The sequence below is a fragment of the Anas acuta genome, chromosome 11 (assembly GCF_963932015.1).
Source record: "Anas acuta chromosome 11, bAnaAcu1.1, whole genome shotgun sequence".
NCBI lineage: Eukaryota > Metazoa > Chordata > Aves > Anseriformes > Anatidae > Anas > Anas acuta.
This window is the reverse complement of record NC_088989.1, coordinates 5417024-5431901: the sequence shown is the minus strand read 5'-3', so window position 1 is coordinate 5431901 and position 14878 is coordinate 5417024. Positions and strand designations below refer to the sequence as shown.

Sequence of the window (14878 nt, the reverse complement as noted above, 5' to 3'; positions counted from 1 at the left end):
AAGGCTCTGGCTCTACTTCTACTTGTGCAAGCAGGAATCAAGTGCGACTCCATTTTAAAGCGTCAGAAGGGTTATACAAGTCTAAAACTGGGACAAAGCAAGATCAGAATCAGGCCCTAACTGAAAAGTGAGTAATAATTTAGATAATGTTTGTCCCCAGATGATGATTACCCAGCCAAGGGAGAGGCAAGCCAAGTCCTTTCCACCTTGTGGAACAGGGTGTGAATGTGTCGTCTGTGGGTGTGTGCCCAAAGTGAGTAAGCTGAGCAAACACCATACCCATGCAAGATGCAGCTCACTAGGTAACAAGGAAACGTAAACAGATTGTTAGTATCTCTGACTATTCCATGTTTTATAAGTTTTAGTAACTGTGAGGACAGAAGTGCTGGGGAATTCCTCCCAGCTGCTTATCTGCCTTGGTCAGGTCCCAGGGATGGAGTATCTATCGGCAGTTCACAGTTCCCCAGGTTGATCACAACAAAACCATCACAATAAAACCAAGTGCCTTCTCTGAAGACAACTTAAATCAGCCCACAGAGCAGAAACTTTCAATAACTAACCCATTATGAAAACAGACATCCCTGATTAAGCTCTTTTTAACTCTGCTGTAATTTGTCATTGAAAGACAATAAAGTAGCAGGCTAAAGGACGTTAAGTCAAAGAGTATCACTGAACAGGCACACTTCAAAGGCAGAAAAGGATAATCAACGTACCATCATCATAGGTTGTTGTATCAGACAGAGAGCTGCTCTCAGATGGGATTATATCATCTGTGAATGAAAACAAGCACTTAAAGCACACTCCACATTAATTTCAAACTATCACATACAGTTTATTTTCTAAGGCTTCAGAGCCAGTTGATACTTGTAACGCTGCAATCACGCTGCTTTAGACTTCAGCAGCCTGAAGACGGCCCTGCTTTGCTGTACTATCAGGACCTATTTGTAGTCTTTGCATTTCAGCAAGCTACCTCCATAATTATCAAAGGAGATTTTTTCAACTGCAGTGGGAATCAGGCCAAGATTCACAAAGGTGTTTTCCACTCATCTTCCAAGAGATCTCACAGGGTGTTTTGGTGCTTCTATAGGAGTCAGGAGCCTACACAGACACGTAGATCTTGGCTGCCAGCATCTAATCTCCTCAGGTACACCTGAAATCCCACCAGGTAGGTACTAAACGCCTTTTGAAATTTGGAATTAAATTAACCTGTGAATGTTTCATCAGCATACACATTCTGCTTCAATTAAATTAATATACAGCCAGGAAAATTCCACCGATTTCAATCAAGTCACTGCAAATTCCAGCAGCACAGAGTGCACAAACTGTTGCACAGGCATTGCATTTTTTTTTTCCTGTTTCTTTTATGTTTTGCTATTTATTCATAGCACTTCACTGCGCGTGCCTGTGCCCTCACCTTATTACCACGCACCACCACTCAGGCTCACAAGCAGCCTGTCCCTGTCAAACAGCCCGCGTGGTCCTGGAACAGACCAGCTGAGGCCCAGAAATCAGGCTGGTGATAAAAAGCAGCACCAAAGGTAAGTAACCCAGAGAGACATTGAGCCTGTTGCTGGCAAGACACAAAGCTGGTGAGATGAAAACTCTGCGTGAGCCTCCACGAATGAGAGAAAGGAGGCTGCAAATGATGATGGTGGCTGCCACCTCACGTGACATCTGCTTACTGCATCACTCACCGTGAACACACGCAATGAACGCTGCTCATTTGTGCAAGGTAAGCTCTAGTTACAAGAACCAGGTAAACAGAGCTGCTCTCTTCAAGCAGAGCCAAACATCAGGGCTGGCCCCTGCCCCGAGGGGGCTTGTCAGACCACCAAGGTGGGCTGCAGCGCTACTCGCAACCTGACACGGGGAAGAAGCTTTACAGGAGTTTATTCACGTGAATTTACCAAGTGATGGTGAAATAAGGAACTGGGACCAGTGCAAAAATGAATTAAAAAATCTTCCTAGAGACACATACAAAAAGCAAGCCTAAAGCTGGCTACACAAGGATTTGCAGTGCTGACACACGCAGGAGCTCTGAATTTAAATCTCAAATCCATGAAATTCCCTGAAAAGAGAAAGAAATTCTCTGGGGTACAGAGGAAGCAAAGGAAAGGAAGAAGGGAACACACTGAGGAGGAGACAGCCCAGCACGTCCTTCATCAACCACTCCTGTAGCTGGGACATAAATACCTATGGTATAACTCAATAAATCACTGTTACTACTTAACACGTCATTTCCAACAAGCCATTCCCAAATTTCACAGCTGCAAGTGACTTTATTACCGCTCAGCTTTCTTCAGCCCTGTACCTTGAACCCAGCAGTACAATCGGTAACGGTGAAAAGGTTACACATAAATCAGTTACCGAACTTGAAGCAGTTCAGGGCTCTGCTTCAGGTACTGTAAACATTCAGACGCTGCTCCAGTCGGGAGCTGAAAGGGAACACAGCTACCTTACTGCTGGCCAAGTATTTGCTGCTGCTACCTGCAGGTAAGCAGCCCCTATGGGAGAGGCTGCCCAGTCCCTTCTGTCTGTGTTTCCCTCCTCAGACAGCAAACAAGGATGCCATGTATCAGATGTTGCAAAATGATGGGCTAAATGGAATCTGTATTAGGACTGAGGATTGCACATCCAGCTCCTAAGTTCCTTGTTTGCACAATGGGTAAAAAAAACCCTCCATGCAACAAGCAGCAGCAGTGCACGGATGCTGCCCATGCTCTTGCTGGCCTTCAGCAGCTCCCCGTGCTGTTACTCCACATCACATGTCACAGGTAATGCAGGGCCTCCCACAATTGGTATCCAGATTGGTGAGCAATAACTGGAAAAACAGATGTTTTCCTCATCTCTGTCAATTAGGAACTAGCTGGGCCACATTAAAACGTGATCACCAGCCCTTCAGAAAAAACACCCTGTGATGATAGACAGCCCAGTGCTGCTGGGTGCAAGTCCAAATCAAGCTCTCCATGAGAGTGAGACAAAGCAAGGCTATCCCAACAGAAACCTGGCAGTGCAAGAGGGTTCTCCTCCAGGGAAAACACAAGAGGTCTCCATCTCAAGTGTCAGTGAGAAAGTATCAATATCAACAGCAGAAAAAAATTGCATTTTCTTTCCCACCCTGCAATTCCCAGGAAAAAAATACCAGCTTCATGTAACATTTCCTCTGGGACAGAGGAGGCAAAAAGAAATCAATCAAATAATTTTCCATGGAGAGGAAAAGTAAAACACATCCTAAAACTGTTAAACGCTATAGGAACTAGAATAGCCTCCAATACACCTATGAACTTTACTGTTCTCATGCTCCTTCAGTTAACTGGGATGCTACCAAGTTTTCATGCTTTGTCCTATGAAGAAGCCAGAGTATCACCTCCCTCAGGAAAATCACATTTTCAGAATTGAAGAGCCAAGGACACCTGCTTTCACTGTGCTCATCACTGGCAAATCCATTTAGTCAAAAATCTGCATGACACACTTTGCATTCATAAACTCCTGAACTTTGCTTATGTCTTCCTAGGCATCAGTCATTTTTAATCATGAAACAAAATCTCTGGTCCTTGTTTTCTTGACTCCTTAGAAAAACTCACACATTGTTTTTGCCAGAACTGCAGCATTGCAGAAGGGAGAGAGATCTTGTGTGTGGCAGCTCAGAAATACACCTGCATTCAATGCACTACGAATTAGGACACCACACCAGTTTCGACTGAGATGCTCCCGCCAGCCCTTCTATGTATAGCGCTCCTGGTTGCTACCTGGTGCTGGAACGTGTCTGTGCTTGTTCTGAAAACTGCAGCTTATTCTGGCCTCAGCCTATAAGCTGTGTACCTATTGTATCAGATGCAGCAAATTGCATCTCTTTTTCTTATTTAATTGCCTTGGAGAAGATAAAAATCGCATAGACACATGTAAACAAAACTTGTAAGTGAGCCAAATGACTTTTTTTCCCCTGTTTTCATCAGAACACGGGGAATTCTCTTGATTACCTGGTAGAGTAAGAGTTGATTTCTGGGTTGGTTTTTTGCCACACTTGATTCTGTATTCGTTTATGGAATTTTCTATCTCTTGAAGCTTTTTTACAGCATCAGCATATTCTTGCTTTCTTTTCTTCTTTACGTTTTTGCAGAGATCTGGCTCACTAGCAAGTTTCTTTGCAGCTTCTACCAGCTTTTGCTGTATGATAAAATTGCTCTCCAACTCCTGCAGAGCGGGATCCTGTAAATTCAAGAGATGAGATATTTAGATGAGGTTATACAAACGATGATCTGTTTTTGTAGTAATGAAGTGGAAACCTCCTGCTCCAAGACAAAGCCTGAAAATGCCTCTTTGAATCTCTCCCTGCTTTAGAGAAAATAAAAATTGGTATCACCATGCCTACATTACTGGGAGTAGGAAGCTTTAATTAATTGTTTGTAAACAACTTTGAGAGGCTCAAATGAAAGGCGCTGCAGCAGTGCTAAGTAACACATTATTAAATCTGGACAGTAGGATTTTGTTTCAGTTGCACGTAGGCAGACTACATAAAATCAGTTTGCTGCAGACACGGATTATACAATAACGTAAAGCCAGTGCAGCGAGTTTTGGGTGAAAGACAGATGCAAAGTGCCCAACGTCTACCTACTGCTTGGATGAATACACAGCTAGTTAGCAAACATCTTAAGGAATGAGGGGAAACGATGTGATTCCAGAAACTGCACATATCTGAATTAGCGTATCTCCTGAGTCAGTTTCTGCCAGCAAAATTCATATTAGCTTCTTGAGCAATATAGAGCTTTTACTTAGGTGGAACTTGCATTAAGCCAGAGGTAAATCTCCTACTGTCATCTGTCACACAACTATGCTCAGGGACAGATGATTTTGCAAGGGGGACAAGCACACCCCAGCCACTTTCTGGGCTCAAACACAACCTCAAAACACCACAAATCAGTGCTCAGGAAAGGCTTATACACACAGGTTGTCAAATGGCATCATGAACCTGCTATTCTCTAATTCACAGCAAAATTTACATTAAAATGCAAATAACATGGCCAAATTGGGGGCTCAGGTTAGGGATTTTAAGGCTTTTTGAAACAGCCAATTTCCCGGTCATTTTTCAGGGAACACAGCTGAAATAAGGGCAGCAGCTGTCTAGATCCTCAGTCATATGCACGCAACTGACCCCAGCTGCCTCCTCTTAAACAATCAGGTAAGAGCTGGATTATTTCGAAGTGGCTTTGGCCACCGGTCTGGCCACCCCACCTTTGCTGTGAAAACAAGCTGCAGTGCTCACCTCTTCAGTAGGGAGCAGGTTGTCATCCAGTTTGAAAGCTGTGCCAACACGTCTTCTGACCTGGGGAGGTTCCTCTCCAGCGCTCAGAGGATACTCCTTTGGCATCTTGCCCGTCAGCTCCTGGGGAACAGAGAGGGCTCTACATGAAGGTCCAGTGAGCAAGAAGAGCCCACCCCAACCCTGTGTAAGGTGCCGTTCTCACCGCCTCGCGCAGGCAGATTTTCTTCAGCTCCTCAACTTTCTGCAGCAGTTTTTCCTGAAGGAGTTTCTCTTTCTTCTTTAGCTCCATAATTTTCTCCTTCTTTTGTTCTTCACTGACCTCCGAATCCTGAGAGCCTGAAAAATACATTCTCTTTGTTAGAGAATTTACAGGTAAGAGCTGCTGCTTTCCTTCCCACAACAAAGGACTGGGCAGGAAAGCTGAGATCTCCCCAGAACTGGCCAACCTAGCCCAACTGCATCATATTCAAAATGCAACGTCCAGCTCTTGTGTCATCCAGGAAGAAGGCTTTTAGGAAATCTGCACTTCTTCAAACCCTCAATATTGGCCAAGTCTCAAGTATACAAGCCAAAACCGCACTACTCAAAACAAATCGAGACATTAGGGATCTCTATGATACACTTGATACTTCAGCTTTGATTTTGCTTTGATACAGACACCGATTCTCCTCACTTGGGCTTTACCTCCAGGCACTTCTTGGGGGGAAGGCAGGCTTTTATCTACCTAGGAGTCCTCCACGGGTGGTGGAGAGATCTGAAGTCCACTTCAGGGCTGAATTTTATTTAGGAGAATGTCTCTTTTCTGTGGAAAGCCAGGGCAATTCAACTCCTAGAGCAGGTGCTCGAAGTTTGCCTGGATTCAGTTTGGATTGAATGACACTTGGATGAGACGTACAGTCAATCATTCAAGGATGAGCTAACCAACCGGTACTGATATCAAGTTACTTGTGGACCAAAAGTACTTGGTTGCTTATCTGTCTTTAGCACATTTTCACTTCCTTGTTAGTTACAATGGGAGAGGAAACAGCAGATCATACAAGAGATGTTTCTGCCTCAGATATGTAACCAATACATGCTGTCACACGTTTCACTGTATTTGTGGTCAGCTGGACTCATTATCCCTGTTAACACACAAGTGCTGCTGTACTTCAGGGCCTTGCATTTATACAAAATGTTACCTGATGAGATTAAACTGCCGTTGCTGGCCATAATCAGCTGATTTTTTGCTTCCATAGTCACTAGCTTTGAAACCTTTGGTGTTCCCATTTCTGTCAAATCCATGGCAATATCATCCAAACTTCTGGCTGAAGGAATTTTTGCCTGAAAGAGTTAAATAAATCACTGAGTTACCTCTAATTAACTTCAGAACATGGGGTCACAGAAGATGACATTTCACACCTCATCTCCCACAAAACTAAGGGCTAAAGCAACAGCATCACAGGAGCTGACTGTGCACTTGGCTGCCCCAGCATTCCTCAAACCTGTCCCCAACGTCTGAACTGCCCCCAAACTTGAAACCTCTTCTCTGTTTGCACCGTGTTCAAAAAGAACATGAGAAAGAGACAAAAGAAAAAGCAGATTAAATTCTGAGACATGGGAATTCCCTCTGCTGTGATTACACTTCCATAGCTCTTAATTGGAGGCAGCCTAAAATGGATCGAGTAACAATACCATAGCTTAGACTGCTCAAAAAGCAGACAAAAACTATTTGTATTTTTTCTCTAGGGATTAGGTTATGCACGGAACAACATACACTGAAGGATATGTAGGAAAGGTGTTGAAGCTTAAGCCTACAGCAAAATGCCTTCTAACTTACTTTGCTTTGTTTTCTGTCCAAGTAGAACTGGTGTTGACTGATTGCCATTACCCAGATGGATTTGATCAAGGAAGTGTTTGCATACCAGGTTTGCACTACCAGTCCACTCTGACCAAAGGTCCTTCTCGAGACTGAAATCCTGAAGAGGTGAAAAGAAACACAACTTTAGGACAGGCCTCTGAGGTTTAAAGTCCCCAAAGCCTCTTTCCTAACCAGGCAAGACTCACAGCCTTTATTTTAGAGATCTAAAAACCTGGACCTCCTTCTCTCCAGCACCCACTGCTGCTGCCTTTCCTCCCTCCTAACTTGCCCTCCATTTTACAAAGCCAAAGCCCCTTCTGGTTGAACTTTATGGATCAGCAACAAGAAATTCACCCTGGGCAAAGGCTCTTCCTTCCTGGAAGGGAAGGCAGAGAAAAGCAGCTGAGGGTGAGCTCCCTCCCTCACCCCTGGCATCAGTGCCACCGCAGGGAAGGGCAGGAGGTGCCCGCAGTTCTGCACTGCCACCTCCCATCCCCAGGCACTAGGACAAATGACTAACAGCCAGTCCTGGGAGAAGATTCATCCCACGGCTATCCCCTCTCCAGCCTCACCTGCGGGGATCGTGCACTTCCACAGCAAACTTCTTCTCACGGAAGTAGAGGTTTTCCAGCTGCTTCCATTGGAATAGCTACAAGAACGGGGAGAGAGCAGCAGAGCACGGTCACTCCAAGAATCACCAACCTTCTGCCCCACATTATTCAATTCCAGCAAGTTACAAATCCTGTGTATCTTCAGCTATGGCACAGACTCAGCAATAACATTCATAACACAGTGTATTGATATAAATGTAGGGGATGTCCCTAAATGCACACTTTTACGAACAATGCACTGCAACTTCTGGGTTCGGGCTGTGAAAGTATCTGCTTTTATCCACAGCACAATTAATGTCACTGCTGCATGTCTGCAGGGACCTTGGGAGGGTGGCCAAAGTCCTTTTCTCTCTGATTAAATGCAAAAGAACTCCAAACGCAGCAACTACAGGGATACCAGGAGTCTCTCTCCTCAGTCAGAACACCCCCAGGGAACGGCAGCAGCTGGGGGACAACCAAGACCTTTCTTTCTGAAGGCGTGGGATTCAGCGAGACATTTCAGAACAGGGTAAAACACGCACAGAGAAGCAGCAGCTAGGGAAGGACTGGCCCCACAGCACACACTGCTGTAAGGAAACTGCCGATTTCCTGCAAAGTGCCAGCCAGGAGAGCACACTGAAGGAAACCCTCTGCGCCAGGGCTCAGCAGCTGCACCCAAGTGCTCGGGGTTTCGCATAAACCCGCCTGCTTTTTGTGCCAGAACCAGTGCCCTGTGGGGCTCACCCCGCAGGTTCTGCACCTCCTGAGCCCAGCCCCACAGGGCTGCTGCTCCCCTGCCCCTCGGTGCGGGGTCCTGCAGCAGCACGCCCTGCCCAGCACTACATGTGTGTGGGTGCATGGACACCCGCACACGTGTCCCCGAGGTGTTGCTGAAGGCGGCAGGGAGCAGCAGAGCCCCCTCCATCTCTCAGGAGCTCCGGGGTCGCTCTGCCAAGCAGCTCTTGCCAGGACCTGGCACCAGCAGACCCTGAGCCCTGATACACACGATGCTCCTCACCGTGACACCCTGGCATGGCTGGGAACCAACACACGGCAGCTACGGACGGCTCTCACGCTCCGTACAGCTCCTCTCATGCCACCACGCTCCCACCTCAGAGCTGCCCTGGCAGTGCTGTACGGAGCACAGCCTTGCTCACACCTCTGCGGGAGCAGCTCTGGCAGCGCTCCGTCCGAGCCCTTTCCTCTGCTTCGTTAAAACTTCCCTTCCTAGCACCGCCACTCATTGCTAGATTCCGCCGCACGAAAAACCGCGGCGGGGCGAAATGCCATATAAATCCCAATAAATCACTTGCTGGGAGATCACCGAAGCTTTCCCCTGCCACCTAACCACATTCCCGCACCGAGGAGAAGCGCCCAGCGCCAGCAGCGCCCTGCCCGCAACGCCCCCCCCCTGCCGCCCCCTTCCCCAAAGCAGAAGGGTCCCCGCAGCACCCAGCGGGGTGCCCCTACCTGTCCCCACCTGTCCCCGGCCCGCGGGTCCCGTCCCGCTGGGCGGCAGCCGGCGGCTGCCCAGGAACCCCCAGGAACCCGCAGGCACCGGGGCGGCACCGGGCGGGGCGCAGCGGGGCCGGGCTCCGCCGCTCGCAGCCTTCGCCCCGGCACCGCCACCGCCGGGCCCCGGGGCTCAGCCCCGGCCTCGCCGCTGCTCCGCCCCCCCGCAGGGGTGGGGGGTGCGCGTCCAGCGGCAGGGTTAAAAAGGGAAAAAAAAAAATAATAAAAACTGGGGGGAAAGGAAGGGGGAAAAAAGAACGACGGAGAAGGAAACAGGGAGAAATGGGGGAAAAAAATAGAAAAAAGGGGAAAAAGGAGAAATGAGAAAAATAGGGGAAAAAAAAGAGAAAAAAATGAAATTAAAGTAAAAAATAAAATAAAATAAAAATTAAAATAATAAAATTAACATAAAAATAAAAATAAGAAAAATAAAAACTAAAAATAATAAAATTAACATAAAATAAAAATAAACAATAATAAAATTAAAGTAAAAAATAAATAAAGCAAAAATAATAAAATTACCATAAAAATAAAAAATAAAATTAAAAAATAAATAAAACAAAAATAAAAATTACAAAAATAATATAAAGATTAAAATTAAAAATTTAAAAATTAAAATTAAAATACAAAATAATTTTAAAATAAACAATGATAACAATGAAATAGTAATAAATAAGATGTAAAGAATAAATGAAATGACATAAAAAAGCCTTTACGTGTCCTGGAGGTGGCTGGGGAGGGAGCTGAGCCATGCCCTGCTCACCCCCCCGCCCCCTGCCCGGCCCCCAAACTGCCCACATATAAAAAGAACATAGAAAGTGGGTGGATTTGAAACCATTTTTTGAGGGCTGGAAGAACAGTTTGGAAGAATTGAAATGTTTTTGCTGTGAATTTTCCCCGTAACCCAATGATTAGGTCTACCTGATCTAATGAAGGTTCTCCTTACCCCCTTCCCATCCTCTGACGTTGCCAGACCCCTACATGCTCATGGAAAACCCACTGAGCACGGTGGGGGCTGCCTGTCGGACCCTATAAGTGGGATTTGGCCTGCTTAGGATTTGCTTCTTGGGTCTTTTTGGAGAAAGTGCAACACGACCCGATAGCACCTCACCAACCCCGCACCTCTTGGAATTGGGCAGAGCTCTGACCCCAGCCGCAGCTTTTGGAAGCACGGGAGCTTCACCTCCTGCACGCCTCCTGTGATCCTGCAGCACACAGAACAAAAGGATCGCCCTCCTAGCCCTCTTTCCCATGCAAAAAGAGCTTCTAATTGTAGTCTAACAAGACACGGAGCAGACACTGCCTGCCTAAGCAGTGAGACACCTTAATAGTGGATGCAGCTGGTTGTCAGCCTGGCCGATCTCGCATCCAGCTTTGAATAAAAGGCAGGGCTGGCTGGGCCCGGCAGCAGGAGCTGGGGAGTATGGCCCCAGCAGGACCACGGGCAGGGAGCTGGCATAGCCCCTGCCTCAAAAAACAGGCAAGAGGCAATTTGCTTAACTCACGTATCAACCTGATGCATTTAGTTCAAAAATCATTTTTAAAATATCTTTTTTTTTTCAAGGGGATGGAAATCCAGAGAGGGGCCAAGCAGCCGAGCACTGCTCAGCGGCAGCTCCAGCCCCGGCACGTTTCCTGGGCCAAGAGCGATGGCAAATTCTCACCAAGAGCTCAATTACCTCAATTTTTGGTTTTCCACCCAAGGGATCTTTGCGTAAGGCAGCAGGGATGTGTGCGCCGTGCTGCAGCACTCCTTCCCTCGGGAAGCACTTTGTGGTACGTGCCGTGCCCGTAGGGAGGTGCAGCCACCGCCATCCCAGTAGCTTACTGGGAACAGCAATCTCCAGACAAATCTGGCGATTCAGACCAAGGAAACATAAAAGATTTCTGCCCGCAGGAATGCACCCCACCCCGATGAAGGAAATTACCACCCTGCCGGCAGGGCTGGAAGAAGGGCTGCGTTTCAGCCCCTCAGCAGCAGTTTGCTGGCTGGCACGCTGCCTTCAACTGAAATCTTTTTTTTTTTGTTGTTGTTGTTGTTTTAAATTGCTCTGCCTGGCTGCAAAAGGAGGCATTTGAGGGGATGGCAGGAGAGCCAAGCTGCCCCACCTGCAGCAACTTCTGACAGAAGGAGGCAGACAGCTCTCACCTGTGCCAGCATAAATTGGCAGAGCTCACCCGGAGGCATCCCTCATCTCTTACATATTAAGCCAGCAGTCTAAAAGCCTCTTCAATCACATTTTTTCTCTAATGCACTGCGATCGGTCCTTGCCAGGTTCTCACTGGCATGGGCTTTAACAAGGATCAGCGATGTCTCAGCAACGAACAATGCGGCTGTCACTGAACGTGCGCGTTGTGGGCCACGAGCTCGAGCAACTTTCTGCACATCTGGAAGGAACTGAGTTTCAGAGCGGACTTGTAACAGCTCTGTGTTTATTTTAAATAATTATGCGAGCTTAGTATCTTATGTCTAAATCAATGGCTTCTCCTTGGTGAGAAATAAACATAGTAAAAGAAGTCTTTGCATGATTAGATCCGCCTGCTGAGAAGCCTGCACAAACCCTATTGTGTTCTGAGCAATTCAGCCAAGCAGGACAGAGAATTTACATTAAGCAAATGTTCTGCAAGGGAAAACTTTCAGCATCAGCATTTAGAACGTATATGTGGAATTAAAAGAAAAATATCATAAATATTACCCGTTTCAAAACCAGTGTGCTCTAACAAAAACACTCCTGAGAACATAATGTATTCAAGATGACCAGCATTAGAATTGAAATCCTTGCAGATCTGAAACAATACCAGAGCGAGATTACTTTTCCTCTTCAGACATTGGAGTTCATTTATCACCAGGGAGTCGCCCACAGAAACACAATGAAGTGGGAGAAAAGGTCCAAAAGCAAGCAGGCAGCCTTCTCAAATTCCCATTCCTCGGAGTATCACCACGCTTTGGCTGAACGCTGAATAAACTCGACCCACTCCACAGTGCACGCTCCAGAAAGGAGGCAGGGCATTGTTTCTCTCACCAGGGAGAGGAATATGGGTGGAGATGAAAAGGAGAAGTACCCTGTTTTGAGACAGCATCTGAAGTTCTGCACCCTGGGACCCATTCTATGCATTTCCTAATCAATTCAGAAGAGACTTGGGATGGGATCTTGGCATGCCACCCAGACACCGCTCCCCAGCAAGCAGGAGGCATTTCTCCAAGCAGGAGACATCTCCGTGTTAACTGCAGCTGAAGGCAGGGTATGTCTGCAGAGCAGGACTGCAGAGTTAATCCCAGGTCTGAGCTGAAACCTGAACACGGGCTGCAAACCCAAGCTTTTTATGCCCTGTGAGACTTCAGGATTACAACCAACTGAGCCAGAGCGTAACCTCCAGCCAGTGTGGAGCCACAGCTTTTATCTAGGAAGAAAAAGACAATTTTCCTAAATGACACAAGAACAGCTCTCTGTCTTCAGTCTGGTACAGCAAGGTATTTCCCTCGGCTCCCATCACTTGCAGTCCAGGGCGAGCTGTAAAATTTGGGTCCACTTTGCTGGAAAACACTTCAAAAAATTACAAAGTTCCAGGAGCAACTTATCATCGACAAAACTCCTTTCTCCAAACAATCTCAGGTTCACCAGCAAAATATCAATGGCTGGAATCAAACCTCCGCAGCCAGCGTGACAGAGGCAGGCAGACACAGCAGGTTCTCCTGGTCCAGCCCCGACCTACAACAACGCACGGGCGAATGGGCTGCGCTGCTCACGGGTGACTGACACGGCATGCACAAGCTTTGGCAAGGCAGATGAGTATCTGGGATTGCTTCATCTGGTTCTGTCTTGCAAGTTGTTTCCTGTGAAGAGCATTCAACCCTGGACTTCACGCCACAGTGTTGATCCAACAACAAAATCTTGGGATAACCACTGTGCTCCGAGGCTCATATTTAGGTCTCTTTGCCTGAAGACCTACTTGGACAGAGCCAAAAGGTTTCACTTTTTGAAGATTACCGTTGGGAATTGACACGGCATTAATAGATGCAGCTAATTAAAATATGCATATAGGTTTTCTTCTGAATGTGGATTTATCTCTGAACAGAAACCTGTGATCAACACGTTAAGCAAACGCAGCTACGGCTGGCAGCAGCCACGACTATTGCACAAAAGGCACAAGGAGCAGAATAAAGCTGCCAGGTGGGAATTCAGGTGGAGCGCAGGCACCAACTCCAAGTTCCTACCTGAATCTTGGAAGCTTTCCCATTTCAGCAGGTACCACAGAGATTTACACAGCCAGAGATCACTTACCTTTAAAACTAGGAAAGGCCATCCCAGTCTCCATTAGATTTGACTCAGCCTTTCCCCGTTATTGAGTTAATTAGACATGTATATTTAAACATCCCTAGTTGGAGAAGTGGAGTACAAGTGGGATGCTCTCTCCCAGATGGCTGGGGATAAACACAACAGCACTTTTTATCCACAACATAAACAGCAGGATAACACCAGCACACGGCAGTTGTGAGTTTGGCTCCATCTTGAAGAGGAAAGCAAGAAAATTCTGCTAAATCCAGCAAAACTAGCACTTCTGCTCAGACAGGCAGACAAAATTTACATGCCTATTCCGCTCTTGCTGTTTTGGAAAGGATGGTTCTTGCTGACTCCTTGCAGATTTTGACAAGCTATACAGACTCCTCTCTCTGAAAATATATTTTGATGCATTCATAAATGTGAACAAACAACAACGCTCGTTGAAAGCAAACTTCTGCCTGCCACAGCACTCGCAGCGAGGCTATATAGCTGCACTGAAACAAACGTCTGTGTCTTCAGCAGTTTAACTTCAGCGATTTTTGTCCCTTCCTGTTAGCACCAAACACAAATCTGCAAATCCATTGCAATACCACTGCTGTATAATACTAAAGCCGTATCCATCCTTGCTTTTTGAATCAGCTTATTGGCATTAAACCTTCCCTCTGCATTTAATTTCTTCTCTCCCACCTTCCCTTTTGATCTCTGTTCTACATTGTATAATTATAATTAGTGCGCAGCAGACAACTTTTACCATTTCCATTGTAACACTTCCACTGCAGAGGTGACCTTTGGGTGCTGTTTTTTTCTGTTTTGTTTCATTTTTTAATTTTATTTTTCCTAAACACAACTCCTGCTGCATTCAAAGGCAACGCCTCATAAGCAACTGTAGCAGGGTGTGACTTGTTATCTGGGTCCTGCTGACCTTAAAAAATTTTCTTAATCTGCCTGGTTGATGTTGTAAACTGAAATCCCACAAGCAGAAAAGTGCTTGGCCAAGCAATGCTTCTAGCCAGGCAGGATGTATTTTCTTGGAGAGAGTTGCTGGTCACAGCAGGACATCCTGGCTGGAGAATGGTCTGTGTTTGATCTGATTGGGAAAACCTTGTAGATGTTGTCTAAATATAGGCAAGTGCTCAAGAACAAGAGGAGATGCTTTATGTTCTTCTTCAACGATTGATGGCTGTATTAACATTTTCTAGGGTTTTTATTGTGTCACTCATTTCAGAACATGCATGGTAGGAGAGACCTAAAGAGCTTTACTGAACAAAGTGAAGGAAGGACTTGAGAGTTCAACCTTGGACACACGGGTATATAAGTACAGCACAAAAGAAACCAAGTCATAGCCTGCTCTGGAGAAAGAGAAGATCACGTTGGGAACTTGAAAGGGAATTGC

General features: G+C 46.3%; 1 protein-coding gene across 8 annotated transcripts in view; it reads right to left on the bottom strand.

Moving 5' to 3' along the window:
- The window catches only part of FRMD4B (FERM domain containing 4B), a 115489-nt gene that overhangs the window by 7066 nt on the left and 93545 nt on the right, over nt 1-14878 (bottom strand). For all 8 annotated transcript variants that reach the window (XM_068694497.1, XM_068694499.1, XM_068694500.1 and 5 more), the window contains exons 12-18: nt 7673-7749; nt 7080-7218; nt 6442-6583; nt 5466-5599; nt 5264-5383; nt 3981-4209; nt 714-770 (exon numbers count right to left, since the gene is read on the bottom strand). In XM_068694497.1, coding sequence (XP_068550598.1) covers nt 714-770; nt 3981-4209; nt 5264-5383; nt 5466-5599; nt 6442-6583; nt 7080-7218; nt 7673-7749 — 898 coding nt within the window. The remainder of the gene's footprint in view (nt 1-713; nt 771-3980; nt 4210-5263; nt 5384-5465; nt 5600-6441; nt 6584-7079; nt 7219-7672; nt 7750-14878) is intronic.